This window comes from Hypanus sabinus, chromosome X1 (genome assembly GCF_030144855.1).
Source record: "Hypanus sabinus isolate sHypSab1 chromosome X1, sHypSab1.hap1, whole genome shotgun sequence".
Classification (NCBI taxonomy): domain Eukaryota; kingdom Metazoa; phylum Chordata; class Chondrichthyes; order Myliobatiformes; family Dasyatidae; genus Hypanus; species Hypanus sabinus.
Window position 1 is genome coordinate 66,018,890 of NC_082738.1, and position 17,962 is coordinate 66,036,851.

A 17,962-nucleotide genomic window follows, 5' to 3' on the forward strand; every position below is an offset into this window, starting at 1 on the left:
GAGGGACCTTGGGGTCCAAGTCCATAGGATGCTCAAAGCAGCTGCGCAGGTTGACTCTGTGGTTAAGAAGGCGTATGGTTTATTGGTCTTCATTAATTGTGGAATTGAATTTAGGAGCTGAGAGGTAATGTTGCAGCTATATAGGACCCTGGTCAGACCCCACTTGGAGTACTGTGCTCAGTTCTGGTTGCCTCACTACAGGAAGGATGTGGAAGCCATAGAAAGGGTGCAGAGGAGATTTACAAGGATGTTGCCTGGATTGGGAAGCATGCCTTATGAGAATAGGTTGAGTGAACTCAGCCTTTTCTCCTTGGAGCGACAGAGGATGAGAGGTGACCTGATAGAGGTGTATAAGATGATGAGAGGCATTGATCGTGTGGATAGTCAGAGGCTTTTTCCCAGGGCTGAAATGGTTGCCACAAGAGGACACAGGTTTAAGGTGCGGGGGAGGAGGTACAGAGGAAACGTCAGGGGGAAGCTTTTTTATGCAGAGAGTGGTGAGTGCGTGGAATGGGCTGCTGGCAACAGTGGTGGAGTTGGATACGACAAGGTCTTTTAAGAGGCTTTTGGATAGGTACATGGAACTTAGTAAAATAGAGGACTATGTGTAAGCCTAGTAATTTCTAAGATAGGGACATGTTCGGCACAACCTTGTGAGCCGAAAGGTTTGTATTGTGCTGTAGATTTTCTATGTTTCTATGGTACCCAGGAGGCTGACAGTAAATGCAAAAGATCTATGAACAACCTGCCCTCCCTCTTGTCTGCTTGATGTTTTAAATTAAAATTAACATCCACCATGATTTTGCATGGGAAGACCTTCAAAGCAACTGAGCATGGATTGGTAATAACATCTCCTCTGTAGTCACCCCTAAATTGCAGGAGGTGAGTAGCCAGGTGACTGTCAGGAGAAATAGTGACAAGAGACTCTATAGTCAGGGGAACAGACAGGAGATTGCCAGCAACATGTGGCTCAGCATGTAGGTGACAGAGAAGTTCAAGATGAGCTCCAAATTGTGCACATTTGATTGCTTAATTAGAATGGGCCCTTTTCTTTTTGTTTTTCTTTACTAACCCTTTGGTTAAGATTCATAAATCTAATTCCTTTAATCGTAATCAGTGTACTGTCTGTTATTTCTTGGCACTAATTTGTAACAGGGTAACGAATAAACAGCATCCACACAAACTGGGGTTTGGGGTGGGACAAGCCACCTCAATCTCACAAGTTTGGCGGGACTTGAGAGTGTCTTCCCTAGATTTACTCAGCCAAGGAAACCAGGGTGTTGCAGTAACAATGTCAAAGGAAGGAAAAGCAAAGAGGTCCTGAAAAGAGAATTTAGAGAGCTAGGCATAAAGCTGAGAAGCAGGACTTCCAGTGTAGTAATAGGATGGTTTAGCTGAGAAGCTGGTGCAGCAGCCAGGGCTACAGGTTCTTGGATCATTGTGATTTCTTCCGGGAGAAGTATGACCTGTTCAACAGTAACGATTTGCACCTGAACCTGAGGGGGAACCAATAATCTCGTGGGCAGATTTGTTAGAGCTGTTGGGGAGGGTTTAATCAAATTTGGCATGCGGGGTGGGAACCAGAGTGTTGGGACTCAGGATGGGACAGATGGTAAAAAAGCTAAGATAGCACGCAGTCAGACTCTCAGGAAGAGCAGGTAAATGATAGGACAAAATTGCAGCCAGCAAGGCGAATATCAGGGCATTAGTGATGCAGAATTAAAAAGCGTAGCAAATACAGTACTCTAAGTCTTATATCTCCATGCATGGAGTATAAGAAATAAGGTGGGTCATCTTGTTGCACTATCACAAATTGTCAATATGTTGTGGCCGTTACTGAGTTGTGGCTGAAGGATGTTTGTAGGTGGTAGTTGAATGTTACATATTGTATTGGAGAGATAGGAAGATAGGCAGAGGGGGTGGTGCGGCTCTGCTTCTAAAGAATGGCATCAAATCATGAGGAAGATGAGACATGGGATCGGAAGATGTTGAATCCTTGTGGATTGTGGAAGAAACTGCAAGGGTAAAAGGTATAACCCAGATGGCAGTTATATACAGGCCTCCCACCAGTAGTTGGGATGTGGACCTGAGATTACATCGGGAAAGAGAAAAGGTGTGTCAAAAGGGCGATGTTATGAGAGTCATTGGAGATTTCAACATGGGAAAATCAGGTTGTTAATGGATCTCAAGAGAGTGTGTTTGTAGAATGTCTATAAGGTGGCTTTTTAGAGCAGTTTGTTGTTGAGCCAACAAGGGGATCAGCTATACTTGATTGGGTGTTATGTAATGAACCAGAGGCAATTTGGGAGCCTAAGGTGAAAGAACCTAGTGTGCCAGATTGTTGAAGGGTGTGAGGGAAGAGAAGTGAGTGCAGTTACTATTACAAAGGAGAAGGTGCACAAAAAGCTGAAAGGCCTGAGGGTTCATGTTACCTGCACCAGATGAACTACACCCTGGTGTTCTGAAAGAGGTAGTGGTTGAGATTGTGGAGGTATTAGTAATGATATTTCAAAAATCATTGGATTCTGGCATGGTGTCAGAGAAGTGGAAAATGCAAATGTCACTCTATTCTTTAAGAAAGGAGGAAGGCAGAAGAAATTACAGATTATTTAGCCTGACCTCAGTGGTTGGGAAGATGTTGGAAGTCGATTGTTAAGGATGAGGTTATGAAGTACTTGGGGATATAGGACAAGATAGGACAAAGTCAGCATGATTTCCTTCAAGGAAAATCTTGCCTGATGAACATGCTGGAATTCTTTGAGGAGATAACAAGTAGGATAGATAAAGGGGATGCAGTGGATATTGTATATTTGGACTTTCAGAAGGCTTTGACAAGGTGCTATGCATGAGGCTGCTTACCAAGTTAAGAGCCAATGGTATTACAGGAAAGATACTGGCATGGTTAGAGCATTGGCTGATTGGTAGGAGGCAGTAAGTGGGAATAAAAGAATCCTTTTCCGGTTGGCTGCCAATGACTAGTGGTGTTCCACAGGGGTTGGTGTTGAGACCACTTCTTTTTATGTTGTATATAAATGATTTAGATGATGGAATAGATGGCTTTGTTGCCAAGTTTTCAGATGATACGAAGATTGGTGAAAGGGCAGGAAGTGTTGGGAAACCAGGAAGGCTACAGAAGGACTTGGACAGATTTGGAGAATGGGCAAGAAATTAAATACAATGTTGGAAAATGCATGGTCATGCAGTTTGATAGCAGAAATAAATGTGCAGATTATTTTGAAACAGGGAGAAAAGCCAAAAATCTGAGATGCAAAGGGACTTATGAGTCCTTGTGCAGAACAACCTGAAGGTTAACTTGTAGGTAGAATTGGTGGTGAGGAAGGCAAATGCAATTTTAGCATTTATTTCAAGAGGTCTAGAATACAAGAACAAGCATGTTATGCTGAGGCCTTATAAGGCACTGGTGAAGCCTCACCTTGAGTATTGTGAACAGTTTTGGGCTCCTTATCGAACGAAAGATGTGCTAACATTGGAGAGGGTTCAGAGGAGGCTCAGAAGGATGATTCTGGGAATGAACGTTTGATGGCTATGGGTCTGTATTCACTGGAATTCAGAAGGAGGAGGGGATCTCGTTGAAACCTTTCGAATGTTGAAAGACCTAGACAGAGTAGACATGGAAAGAATGTTTCCAATGGTGGGGGAGTCTAGGACAAGAGAGAACAACCTCAAGATAGAGGAGTGTCCATTTAAAACAGAAATGCAGAGACATTTCTTTAGCCAGAAGGTGATAAATTTGTGGAATTTCATACCACAAGCAGCTGTGGAGGCCAGGTCATTGGGTGAATTTAAGGATTGGAAACAGCATCGAAGGTTATGGGGATAAGGCTGGGGAGTAGGACTGAGAAGCGGGGGAGAAAGGATCAGCTATGATTGAATGGCGGAGCTGACTTGATGGGCCAAGTGGCCTAATATTGCTCCAAAGTCTTATGGACAATCAATACCAGTACACCTCAAGAATCTATGCTTAGCCTATTGCTCTACTCATGACTGAGTGCTAGGCATGGCATAAATGCATCTATAAATTCACCAGAGACAGAACTGTTGTTGGTAGTATCTTAGATGGCAATGAGCAGACATACAGGAGAGAGATGATTGGCTGGTTGAGTGGTATTGCAAAACCAGCCTTGCACTGAACATCAAGAAGACAAAGGAATTGATTGTGGACTTCAGGAAGGGAAAGTCAGGAGAACACACACCAGTCCTCATTGAGGGGTCAGTGGTGGAAAGTCTTCAAGTTCCTGATTATCAATATCTCAAAGGATCTCCCTCGGCCCAATATATTGATGCAATCACAAAGAAGGCATTTGAGTAAAGTCGGTTACAAGGTTGGCAAAATATCGTGGGCCGAAGGGACTGTACTGGGTTGTACTGTTCTATGTTATATGATTTATGTTAATAGTTCATTCCAAGAGCAAATAGAAATTCAAAAGACATCAAAAACTAATTAGAGTAACCATCTTCATTCATATGTAAGCAGAACATGCAGTGCAATAGCAATCTCTAGATTAATAGCACAAAAAGAGGGTAACATACAGACTGAAAGAGGATTAAATTAAAAGATTAAAAACAAAGATAAAGATAGGCTTTGTCACCTGCACATCAAAACATACAGGCACAGGAACACCTGACCACCACCTCCCTCCTCGTCCTCTCCTCACACTCTCAGATTCTCCCTTTCACCTTTCACCCTGTACCTATGACCTCTAGCTCTAGCCTCACCCAACCTGAAGGGAAAAGGCAGCATGCACTCACCCTATCTATATCCATCATAATTTTGTACAGCTCTACAAGATCTAGCCTCACTCCCCTGTGCTGCAGGGAATAAGACCTCTCTGTTAACCTTGGTATGTTCTAATGCTTGCATATAACATGGAAATGACGAATACTCTTAACAAAATTAGGCTGATACCCATCAAGTAAATTAATTGTAGATTCTGAAATGCAAGATAAATTATCCACAGTGGCAGATCTGCCATAGCATTCATCAGAGGAGGACACAGAAGGGAAAGTTCATCTTCTAACTTGACCTCATCCTTAGAGGTCACACCTATGGCTCTCCTTAAAAGCAATTGAACAATTGGCAACTGTGGTTCCTTGTTAACTCTTCAGACCAGACAGCAATTGTAGCTGCTTCTAAACTATTAGCCCCTGGTCAGATTTTTTAAAAAACAATTATATAAGGGGTCTGGCTTTGTTAAAAAGGAGAGTGTTGCATCTTAAATGGAAAAATAGAAGAAAGGCTTGTATCCAATATGACTGTCAGAGTTCAAGATGACAGTTGTAATTCAATGTTTCTGTTACTGGTTCAAAAAATTCCATAATGTATTTTTACATATATTTTAGCAAATCACAGTTGAACAAGAAAATTATTTCAGTGAACAAGTAACATCTTGCAAATATTAAAACAGAAACCCATAGGAATTTGGAACAGCAAATGGCCTCTAATTGACCACAGACCATTACTATTTACAGCAACCACACTTTGTAGTTACAAATGGACAGAGCAATTCAATACAGATTCACATGCACAGAGGAAATGTGCAGTGCGTTTGAAAGACAAAACTCTCCTGTTTGGGCAAGGAGATCTGATGGCAACTTGAAACAGAAGTGAAATGAGACGTTGACACATTGCCCTCAATAGCTCAAATGGTGAATTCTTGACACTAGCCTGTTCATTTTGTTAGTCCTTCGTAATGTTCTCTCCTGAAGCACAAGGCTGGAGTGTGAACGACAGAATACTCTGGACAGCCTGGAGGCTAGGGTAGTCTGTTGGGAGGTGTCCCTACTGACCCTAATCCCTCCAACACTATCTTCCCCATCTGTAACCTAATGTTGGAACGTTAACAGGTGCATTTCCACACACAGTGTCCCTAATTCCAGTCTCTTTCATTTTCACAACAGAGATGATAACAGTAGGCCACAGGTCCGGTCTCTGTCTATTATTTGATCTGTCCTAACTTTGAGGTTAATACAAGATTAACACAAACCTTTCTCTGTCTGTCATACAGGGAGCTCAGTTTATCTTGCGAGTGAGAGGAGGAATCACTCAGGCCTTGGTCATAGGATGTGTTAGCTGAATGCCGACATTTCTTCTGCAGAATTCAAAAAGAGTTTCAAAGTTAAATAGAAATCGAATCTTTATCAAATCCAATACAGAAAACTGCTTCAGAAAGGATTTTATTGATGCTTTAAAAAAATTTCCCTGACTTTCTTATGGCCCCAAACGTTCAGCTAAGATATCAACAGGCCAGATTTCTCCTGTTTCACTGAGGCAGTCACTCAATCCCCAGTAACAGTTAAAACAGAATAAATTCACTCCCCGTCTATAACCTGTGTTTGTCAATGGATGTTGCCGATCAGGAGCGTGATCCCTGGATAATTTCCCCATTTTTTTAACCAAGATTTGCAGTCCAATACCCAACTTGACCATCAATGACCAAATGTGTTACAGTGGGTCTACCTTGCACTCTGATTGGCTTGGTCAAAACTGAGGGACTGAGGCATGTGACTGGGTGTCCCACCAGAAAGGATGCACTTAGAGACACTCGATGAGACTTTACACAGGTTGCATTCAGCACGTGTTGTGACACTGGCATCTGCGGTATATGTGTCCACCACAGCTCAGGACCTCAGAGATGAAGCCATGTTCAATTCAGTCATTAGCATCAGCACAAGACACCAGCAAAGAGCAGTCACTGAAGATCGGCCACTAGAGTAAGAGCTAAGTATCCCACCTTCGCCCTCCAACAGCAAAGAGGTTTCTCCCTGAAAAGGTCAAAGGAACTATGAAGTCACAAATACCCACCTCAAACAAACTGTGGATAAGAAAGACACAACACGAAAGGCCTATCACCCCATCACAGCAGTACTAGCTCTTTCAAGGACCTGTTCAATTAGTGCAACCCTCTGCTCGGCAAAGCAAGTGATCATTCACCCAGCTGGGATCAACGGTGGTCTACAGTAGTGGATGTCAGGGGTGAGGTGAGGGTTTGTGGGGGCAAGACCACCTCCAAGGCACCGCAGTACAAAACTCCAGCTGGAATCCCACACTGAAAGGACGTGCAGAATGGTCAGAAACACTCTCGTGGAGGAGATACAGATCATTGTCGTGTCATTTTGTAAACGCTCAGGCGTCCTGCCCAATGTAGGGCCAACATTTAGCTCTCAACTAGAGTAAAAGAGCACTACAGCACAGAAACAAGCACTTCAGCCCATCTAGTCCATGCTGAACTAGTCCCATCGATCTGTACCTGGACCATAGACCCAAACCCCTCCCATCCATGTACCAATCCAAATTTCTCTTAAATGCTGAAATCAAACTACATCCACTACTTCCACTGGCAGCTCGTTCCACACTGGCACCACCCTCTGAGTGAAGAAGTTTCCGTTCATGTTCCCCTTAAACATTTCACCATTCACCCTTAACCCATGAGCTCTAATTATAGTTTCATCCAACCTCAAAGAGTCTGCTTACATTTACACTTTGTATATTCCTCATAATTTTGTATGCCTCTATCAAGTCTTCTCTTTTTCTCCTATGCTCTTGGGAATAAAGTCATAACCTAGTCAAACTTTCCCTTTACAATTAGCAAATTAAAGAGGATTTTTATAATAATTTTTACTTTTGGGATCATACATTTAAAAATAAAAATTAGACTGAAAGTAACCATGAACTTGTCGGTGTTATAAAACTCATCCGATTATCAGCTTACTTTGACCAAGGAAAAGGCCACTCTCCTCATCTGACCCTCACAGCTCATTACAGAGCAATCCAATTGGTCCAAGCCCCCCTCTTCTTTTTCCGCAACTCTGCGACCTATTCTCTCGCTCTCTCTCACCAGTTTCTCTCTGCCAATTACTAATTACTAAGGGATAATTGACAGCAACCAGTTATTCTATCAAAATGTTCTGTGGCATAAGAAATAAACCAAAGTCACAGGAAACATGCAAATTCCACACAGAGAGCACTTGAGGTCAGGATCAAATCTGTTGTTGTGAGGCAGCAGTACTAACCACTGCACCATCTTAAATTCCTCATTTGTCACTGCAGACTAATGCACATTTCTATAGCTGTACTGTAGAAAGCATCCTAAATAGTTGCATCACCATCTGGTATGGAGAGGCCATTGCACAAGATCAGAAAAGGCTGCATTGGGTTTCAAATTCAGCCAGCTCCATCATAGACACTAGCCTCCCCACCATCGAGGGCATCTTCAAAGGGCAATACCTCAAGAAGGTGCCATTCATCACAAAGGACCCTCACTACCCATGACATGCCCTCTTCTCACAATTACCATCAGAGAAGGGGTACAGGAACCTGAAGACATGCACGCAACATTTTAGAAACAGCTTCTACTCCTCTGCCATCTCAACGGACAATGAACCCACGAACCAATGAGCTGCCTCACAATTTGTGCTCTCTTTTTGCAATACTTTATTTTTTTAATGTCTATATATTGTAATTTATACCTTATATCTTATGTATTGCACTGTACTGCTGCCACAAAACAACAAACCATATGATACATCAGCGATAATAAACTTGATTGTGATTCTTTATGAAAGGGAATCTGCCTGATCTGACCATTACCATGAGACCAGAAGATATAGGATTTATTACCCCTCTCAAACCCATTCTCCAGCCTTCTCCCCATAAGCTTTGACACACTAATCAAGAACATATCAACCTTTGCTTTAAATATACTCAATGATTTTGCCTGCACAGCCATCTGTGACAAGGAATTCCACAGATTCACCACCCTCTGGCTGAATAAATTTTTCCTCATCACTGTTCTAAATTAACATCCCTCTATTTTGAGGCTGTGCCCTCTGGTCTTGGACTCCACTCTATCTAGGCCTGTCATTATTCAATAGTTTTCAATGAGATCCTCCCAAAATTCTTCTAAACCATTAAGTATAGGCCCAGAGCCATAAAATGCTCCTCATACATTAACCCTTTCATTTCTGGGATAATTCTTGTAAACTTCCCTTGGACTCTCTCCAATGCCAGCACATCCTTTTTTAGATAAAGGGTCCAAAACTACTCATTGTATTCCAAATGCAGTTTGACCAATGCCTTATAAAGCCTCAGATTCACCCCAGATTCAGAAACCTGACTGGGTCTTACCTGCTCATCTCAGTTTTGATCAGAAATTGCCAATGTTATTAGTTACTCCCACATCTTAAGGTTTAGTAGAATAAACTTGCTGCTGTGTTTCTTACATTACAGCAATTCCCACACTTCAGGGGTATTTCTCTGGCTGTAAAGTTTCTTGAGATATTGAAATCCTGAGCACTTGCTCCTGAGATCGAAGATCTCCTTTTTGTGATTGTCTTGTAAGCCAACCCACTGCTTTCCAGTGAAGGCACTAAAATATGACCAGTGATGCCTTCTGTTCAGTCAAGTGGATCAATCATCCCCACCACATCCATCTGCCTTGCTGCACTGTTCTCAGTGCAGCCTTCCAACACATTGCAAAACATGCACTGGAGCACAGGTTCTGTGCTCGGGGAAACACAAGATCAATCCAAATCCTGTGGCATTGAGGTCATTACAACTGGCATGTTTCAACCAAGGTCCATGCCTTGGATTCCTGGCTAAAATATGAATGAAAGTATGAGGTTTCTACCCCTGATCGACCACTTAATATCTTCTGACTTGGGCACAGACTGAGGAGCACAGTGGGTGAATGGTCCATTGTCATCTAATATCTAGGGCAGACACAACCATAAAAAGTACGAGATTTTGTAGACACTGGAAATCTTGAACAACACACAGAGAAGAAAATGCTGGAGGAATTCAGGTCAGGTAGGGGGGAATGTAGAGAAAAACCAGGAGGTGATAGGTGTAACAGCTAAAGGACTAAAAAAGAAGAAATCTGATAGGAAAGGAGAGTGGGCCATGGAAGAGAGGGAAGGAGAAGGGGCACCAGAGAGCAAGGATGGGTAGGTGAGAAGAGAAAGGATATGAGGGGAGCTATCCTCATAGGAAATGGAAAAAGAGGGTGGGTGGAGAGGGGAGAAATTACTAGAAGTTAGAGAAATGGATATTCATGCCTTTAGGTTGGAGGCTACCCAGAAAGAATAAGACCATAAGATATAGGAGCAGAAGTAGGCCATCTGACCCATCGAGTTTGCTCCGCCATTCAATCTTGGGCAAATCCAATTCTTCCAGTCATCCCACTCCCCTGCTTTCACCCCATACCCTTTGATACCCTGGCTAATCAAGAACCTATCTATCTCTGAATATGAGGTGTTTCTCCTCCAACTTGAGTGTCCTCATTGTGACAGCAGACTGACACATTGGAATGCAAATTGGAAGTCGGATTGAAATGGATGGCCGCAGGGAAATCCAGCAAAAAAAAATCCCATGACACACAGGCATTATGGAAAGTGCAAACAAGATTTAACAAGCCTCATAACAGAAAGGAAGAGCTCAAAAGCTCAGATACAGTACTGTAAGAAGTTATTAAACATTGAGGATAAATGGCGATAACATTTCTTTTAGCAGAGGGACAGAAAGCCAGGAATCATGAATATAATAGTCACCATAAATCCAAAAAGGCATTCAAGAAATTTTATTTAGAGAGAAGGATTGGAATGTGGAACAAGGAATGGTCAAGTGGTATTATTTAGGCCTGTATAATGTATGTACTTTATATGATATATTCTGTATTATTTCAGCCTGTATTATTATACTGTACTCTATATTGTATGCATTCTATTATTTGGGGCTGTGTTATATATGTATTCTAAATTATGTATTCTGTATTATCATGTATTACTTAAAATAATATTTTCTGTATTTAAAAGTAATTTATCCTTCATTATTTGGGCTTGTACTCACTGGAATTTAGAAGCATGAGGGGGAATCTCATTGAAACCTATCTAATGTTGAAAGGCCTAGATAAAGTGGATGTGGAGAGAATAGCAGAATAGACTAATTCTGCTCCTATGTCAAATGATGCTGAAAAACACCAGCATACACCAGTAGTGCTTATTGTCAGAACTCCAAGCTGCATGGTTTTTTAAGTTACATGTAACAGTTAATCAGGTGGTTCAGGGCCTCAGGCATAGCTGACATCTGATAGAAACAAAGCAAAAGGGGGAAAATGTAACTGAAGTTAAATGGAACAAATAACTTTTAAAGGCAAAATATTTGGGTTCGTATGTTATTGTAACATTGCAAAAAATTGTTGCTGCAGTTTTGTCAAATCCCCTTGTGTCTGTGTTTCAGGCCTCTTAACACTCGTGGCCATCTGGTAGTCTGTATGAAGTGAATAGGAAATGGCCTGGCATTATGGAATCCAAAGATAATAAATGGACTCAGATACAAGCTTCAAGAGAATAAACAGGTTTCACTGCAGATGGTGGGCTATGGCAGTCATTAATCCCGAGGGAACCACGTCGTCGGACAGACACTTTGAAAACTACTCCTGTATATATTCTTAAGTGGCCACTCCTTTTAACTACTCCCCCCCCCCCCCAAATGTGTCAGTATTTATCATCCCATCCTACAGCAGACAAGTAGTTGTCAGAGAGGGTGCAGAGGAGGGAGAGAGGGGGAGAAGGAGGAGGGAGGGGGAGAAGGAGGAGGGAGAGGGGGAAGGAGGAGGGAGAGGGGGAAGGAGGAGGGAGAGGGGGAAGGAGGAGGGAGAGGGGGAAGGAGGAGGGAGAGGGGGAAGGAGGAGGGAGAGGGGGAAGGAGGAGGGAGAGGGGGAAGGAGGAGGAGGGAGGAAAGGAGAGAGTGGGCAATGTGCAGGGAGGGTGTGAGGGTCAGTGTAGGGAGTGGCGGACAGAGGGTGTTTGGGGGGGATTTAAGGGAGGGTGCTAGGGACAGTGAAGGAACGGGGTGGAGGGAATATTCGGAGGGAGGATGCCAGGAAATGCGGTGGGGTAGAGGTGGAGGGGAGGGTGCGAGGGACAGTGTAGAGGGAGGGGCAAGAGAGAATTCATGTACACAGAAAAGGGGAGAAAGAGAAAATTAATCAAATACACATATGGAAAATAACAAAATTACTTCTAAATACAGAAAATTAGTCAAATACGCATATGGAAAATAATGGAGGGTTGCGATGGCAAATATACATTCTGAGGCTCAGAAGCGAAAGAAATGAAGGAGACAGAGAGTGATGTGCACAAAAATGTCCACCAGGACCTGGACCTTTCATGATTTATGTACATCCTACCATTGTGATTCCAGTTCATTCATTTATCACATGTACATCAAAACATACAGTGGAATGCATTATTTGCGTTAACAACCAACACAACCTAAGGATGTGCTAGGGTCAGCCCGCTAGTGTCGGCACACATTCCAGCACCAACATACGTGTCCACAATGTTCAACAGAGCAACACTAACAACAACAACCACCACCGCAGCAAAAGTGCCTTGCTGATGTGATGTGTGAAATGCAGCAGCCAATTTGTACCAAGAAAGACCCACCCCCCATACCAACAAACAGCAACATGAAGATGACCAGTTAACAGATTCGGGAGTGGCTATCAGGCACAACACTGGAAAGCTCGCCACTCTGCTGTGAATAAATGGCATGGGATGTTTTAACTCTTCCCAACAGACCAGACAAGATCTCAGTTTAACATAACAAATGAAAGATGGCACCTCTGGCAGTCAGATGCTCCCTCAGTGCCGCACTGGAGTGCAAGCATAGATTATTATTCAGAGTCACACCACACAGTATCGGCCAAAGTAATGAATGAATCAGTCAAAGATCCCCAGTTCAGTGCTTGGGGCCAACGTTACTCAATCAAGCTTAGGGCTTGACCTCTGGGGAGGAAAAGCCACAATTTTCTCTTCATTGCCATCCAGGGATATCTGAAGGATGAATGAGCAAAAATAGTTTCAATTCACACCTCCACCCCAATCCGTGCAGATCTTAAATACACAGTATATACGGCCATTACTCTCCGGAAACTTGACCGATTTCCCATGCACCATTTTTGACGCAAGTGCCAACAATATTTTGTACTCAGAAGTTGGGTACAATTGTGTGTCATATAAACTTACCGAGTTTTCCACGAACCATGTTGTGGCCCTGGCTTAGATCAACTGTTCCATTACACACTGGCTCTAACCGTGCACAGACCCAAGCCACCATTCTCAAACTGAACCCAGACTCAATAGTGTGAATCCAGTTTAAGAATGCCAACATATAGTAAATTGGAAGATTATTTTGAGCCAATCTGACGTAGCAAGTGTTAGCTCTTGTGCCGCAGTCTGTTAACCTCAGTGGGCCTGGACAACCTCGTACCTCCCTACTTCTGTATCCTCTTCAGTCTTGCAATTCTTTCACTTGTCTGCATTTCTCCCACTTCTATAGAAGAATGAGGGGGATCTCATTCAAACACATTAAATATTGAAAGGTCTAGACAGAGTTGATGTGGAGAGGATATTACCTATAGTGGGGGGAGTCTCGGACCAGAGGGCACAGATAGAGTGGATGTGGAGAGGATGTTTCCTATAGCAGGGGAGTCTAGGACCAGAGGACACCGATAGAGTGGATGTGGAGAGGATATTTCCTATAGTGGGGGCGTCTAGGACCAGAGGACACAGATAGAGTGGATGTGGAGAAGATGTTTCCTGTAGTGGGGGAGTCTAGGACCAGAGGACGCAGATAGAGTGGATGTGGAGAGGATGTTTCCTATCGTGGGGGAGTCTAGGACCAGAGGACACAGGTAGAGTGGATGTAGAGAGGATGTTTCCTATAGTGGGGGGAGTCTAGGACCACAGATAGAGTGGATGTGGAGAGGATGTTTCCTACAGTGGGGGAGTCTAGGACCAGAGGACACAGATAGAGTGGATGTGAAGAGGATGTTTCCTGTAGTGGGGGAGTCTAGGACCAGAGGACACAGCCTCAGAATAGAGGGGCGTCAATTTAGCATGAAGATGAGGAGAAACTTCTTTCGTCAGAAGGTGGTGAATCTGTGGGATTCATTGCCACAGACAATTGTAGAGGTCAAGTCATTAAGTATATTTAAGGCAGAGGTTGATAGGTTCTTGATTAGTCAGAGTGTCCAAGGTTACAGGAAGAAGGCAGAAGAATAGCATAAAAGGGATCAGAAATCAGCCTTGGTGGAATGGCAGAAAGGATCGATGGGCCAAGTGGCCTAATTCTGCTTCTATGTCTCATGGTCTTGTGGGCTTTCTTGCCTCTTCCCCACAACTTTTACCGTTCCTCAGCCTGAAACCACAAATGTTCTGTCGACATCTTTTGCTACCTTTACCCCCCATTCCTTCTTAAGATGTGTTTTTGAACCAGACTAAGACACCTGCATTATTGTCCCTTTCTTTGTCAGTGCTAATTACTGTCACCAAACCCTGTGCACTTTAGTGTGTGTGTGTGTGTGTGTGTGTGTGTGTGTGTGTGTGTGTGTGTGTGTGTGTGTGTGTGTGTGTGTGTGTGTGTGTGTGTGTGTGTGTGTGTGTGTGTGTGTGTGTGTGTGTGTGTGTGTGTGTGTGTGTGTGTGTGTGTGTGTTCCAGTGAGAGAGAGATTTACTGTTTTTCTAACCCTGAGACCAATCTATCCAAATATCCAACACTGAAGTCAGTTTAATTCAGACATGATGAGGTTTTTCCAAAATCCTGAAGAGAATAAATGAAGCAGGTAGAGCACTTAATGTGCTCACCCAATGAATTCTAGAGTTGATGCAATGAATAGACAAGATTTTTGGGCCATGCCTGCACCAATTTCCATCCCTCATTTTAGTTTTTGTTGTGTCATCTCAATTAGCCTAGAACAAGGTACAGTTCTCAACACTGAATAACATCCAGGCCACTTGGAAGTGTGAACAAAGTTGAAGAGGGTTGCAGACTCAGTTAGCTTCATCATTGGCTCTATCCTCCCCAGCATCGAGGACATCTTCAAAAGGCGATGCCTCAGAAAGGCAGCATCCAATCAGTGAGGACCCTCATCACCCAGAATGTGCCCTCTTCTTATTACTACCATCAGGGAGGAGATACAGGAGCCTGAAGATAGACAATCAACGTTTCAGGAACAGCTTCTTCCCCTCTGCTATCAGATTTCTGAACGGACAATGAACTAAACCATAAACAGTACCACACTACTTCTGTTTTCTTTTGCACTACATTTTTAATTTCTATTTCTTCTTGTAATTCACAGTAATTTTTATGTATTGCACAGTACTGCTGCCACAATACAATAAATTTCATGACATACAGTATATCAGTGATACTACACCTGATCCTGAACAATGGCCTGGGGAAAGCTTATAGGATTAGCTGTGATTGACCTTTGATCAGAATGAAAGCCCTTGGCCTTTTAGACAAGGGAATGGAAGATGCCTACAGACTATTCACCAATAATGAGTCAAGTCTTCATGTGTAGAGGGGGTGGGAGGAGGCACAAGCTGGAAATGATTTCTCCCATCCATCCAACAATCTCTTTGACCCCCTACCATCAGGTAGGAGGCACCACAGCATTAGGACAAGAACTATCAGGATGGGAAAAAGCATCTTCCCCAGGCTGTGAGACTGTTAAACACCCTGACAACATCTAGGTCTCATCCCATACCAAAGCACCAGTAGTGTAATATTGTTTACTTTCTAAACCTATGTCATAGATGCAGCTTATTATTTAAGTTATTTGTGGCAATATTACTTCATGTGTTGTGTGCGAGATATATGTACTGTATTGTGCACCTTGGTCTGGAGGAATGTTGTTTCATTTAATGGTACAGATGTATATTGGTTGATTGACAATAAATTTGAACTTGAACTTGAAATGGAACAAGAACAGTCTGCTTGTCGTAGATCAACTTACCACTTTGTTGAAATGGTACTTGCAATAGCCGCAATACTTCACATTATCGATTTCAGAGCCTTGTTCCTCACACAGTAGGCCTGCCATCTGGGCGCTAGGGAGAAACATATCACACATCAGCCATGAATTCAGACTTCACACCTGTCAAATGTCAGAATACCCCTAGATCAGATGTTTTCACTCCGGCTCCTGGCCATGAATTTTCACCTGTTAAGGGCATCACCACAGTGGACAGTGGTGTTGCTATCACACAGCTCCAGAGACACAGGTTTGGTCTAAACACCTGGTGATGTCTGTGTGGAGTTTGCATGGTCTCCCTGCAAACACATGGATTTTCTCCCACATCCCAAAAATCTGCAGGTTCATAGGTTTACTGGCCATCAAATGGAGTTGACAGGAAAGTGGGAGATTAGTGCAAAAATATGACTGGCACAGTCACAGAGCAGTTAGTGCAACCCTTCACAGCACCAGTGATCTGGGTCCAATTCCCGTTGCCGCCTGGAAGGAGTCTGTACGTTCTTCATACGATTGTGTGGATTCCCTCCAGGTGCTCTGGTTTCTTCCCACGGTCTAACGATATATGGGTGAGGGTTAGTAAGTTGCGGGCATGCAATATCAGTGCTGGAAGTATGGTGACACTTGTGGGCTGCCCCAAGCACAACCTCAGACTATGTTAGTCATTGACACAGATTATGCATTTCACTGTATGTTTCCATGTAGATGTGACAAATAAAGCTAATCCTTAATTTAATCTTTTTTTAAAAAATGGGTACTTGATGATTGACATGGACTTCATGGGCTGAACAGTCTGTTTCTGTACTGTCTCTCTAATCTATGACTAACACCTTTAACATGGTGATCACCTTAAAATGAACATCATAATCAACACCTGTAAGGAAAGAGGATGCTCTGTTAGTAATAAAGTTGACAGTAAGTTGATGGAAGGCCTATTATTCTCAGCTCATTGGAAAATCATTATATCTTGAAGAGAAATACATGTTCTTACAAACTATCCTGCACAATATATAGGACCACCATAGTAAATATAATGGAGAAGGCACCCAAGAGGAGCATAATTAAACACTAACTCTCTACTGTTCTCGTGTCCCAATCAAGTTCACAAAATAGTGGCTTATTGCCCTGAACAGGGAGAGAAGGGAACCAAGGCAGATGCTTAAAAGCAAAGGCAAAGAGAGTGTAAGATTATAAACAGAATGCTGGAAATACTCATCAGGTCAGGCAGCACCTATGGAGAGAAACACAGTTCAGACCTCTTATACTCCAAAGGATCCCTCAACCTACCTTGTCATAGCCCTTGCACTTCATTTGTCTACCTGTACTTTCTGTGTAACTGTAACACCATATTCTTTCTTTTGTACTACACAGAGAGCATCCTCACATCAACCATTACGGTCTGGTTTGTTGCAAAATATATGGAAACTACATCAAACTGTCAGGTCTATAATAATAATAAAAAACCATCTACCGATATCCTGAAAGTTGATTGACCTAAAAGGAAAACTCTATTGCTTTCTCCACACATACTGCCTAAAGGGCTAAATATTTCAAGCATTCCTTACTTTTATTCCAGATTTCCATCACCTGTAGTATTTTATTTTCCTAAGTGCAGAAGAGGAAGTAGTCGAAAAAGAATGAACAAATTGTTAGGTGGTGAAGAAAGAGTGAGGGATAAAAGGTTGAGTAGGAGACTTGCTGCCCCAACCAAGCAATGATCTGAGCTGATAGAGATAACATACAATTGCAAAAAGCCAGGGGAACCCTTCAACATAAGGTTACAGAGAAGTCAGGAGCACTCACAAACCAACCAGATATTGTTTTGCAAATGTAGAAATGTTGCTCCTGTAATTGGCAAGCCCAGCCCTCAATATTAATTTTAGCTTCCTTTTAAGTTCTTTATAAATGAACCTTAAAATTTGAATCCAGCATTCACATTCTACACTCAGTAGTCACTTTATTCTACTCCTCCTGTATCAAAGTCACTTTCTTCCCCATTCTGATGTTTGGTCGAAACAACAACTGAACTTCTTGAGCATGTCTGCATACTTTTATGTTTTGAGTTGCTGCCACATGATTGGCTGATTAGATATTTGCAGGTGTGTGGTGTACTGAATAAACTGGCC

General features: G+C 42.7%; 1 protein-coding gene across 6 annotated transcripts in view; it reads right to left on the minus strand.

Moving 5' to 3' along the window:
* LOC132384979 (protein AF-10-like) overlaps positions 1-17,962 on the minus strand; it is a 379,099-nt gene that overhangs the window by 286,973 nt on the left and 74,164 nt on the right. For 5 of the 6 annotated variants that reach the window (XR_009509047.1, XR_009509048.1, XM_059956683.1 and 2 more), the window contains exons 6-7: positions 15,822-15,915; positions 6,006-6,110 (exon numbers count right to left, since the gene is read on the minus strand). Coding sequence is in view for 4 of the 6 variants with exons in the window: in XM_059956683.1 (XP_059812666.1) it covers positions 6,006-6,110; positions 15,822-15,915 (199 nt within the window). In the remaining 2 variants the exon portion in view is untranslated. The remainder of the gene's footprint in view (positions 1-6,005; positions 6,111-15,821; positions 15,916-17,962) is intronic. The other variant, XM_059956682.1, reaches the window with a different exon arrangement.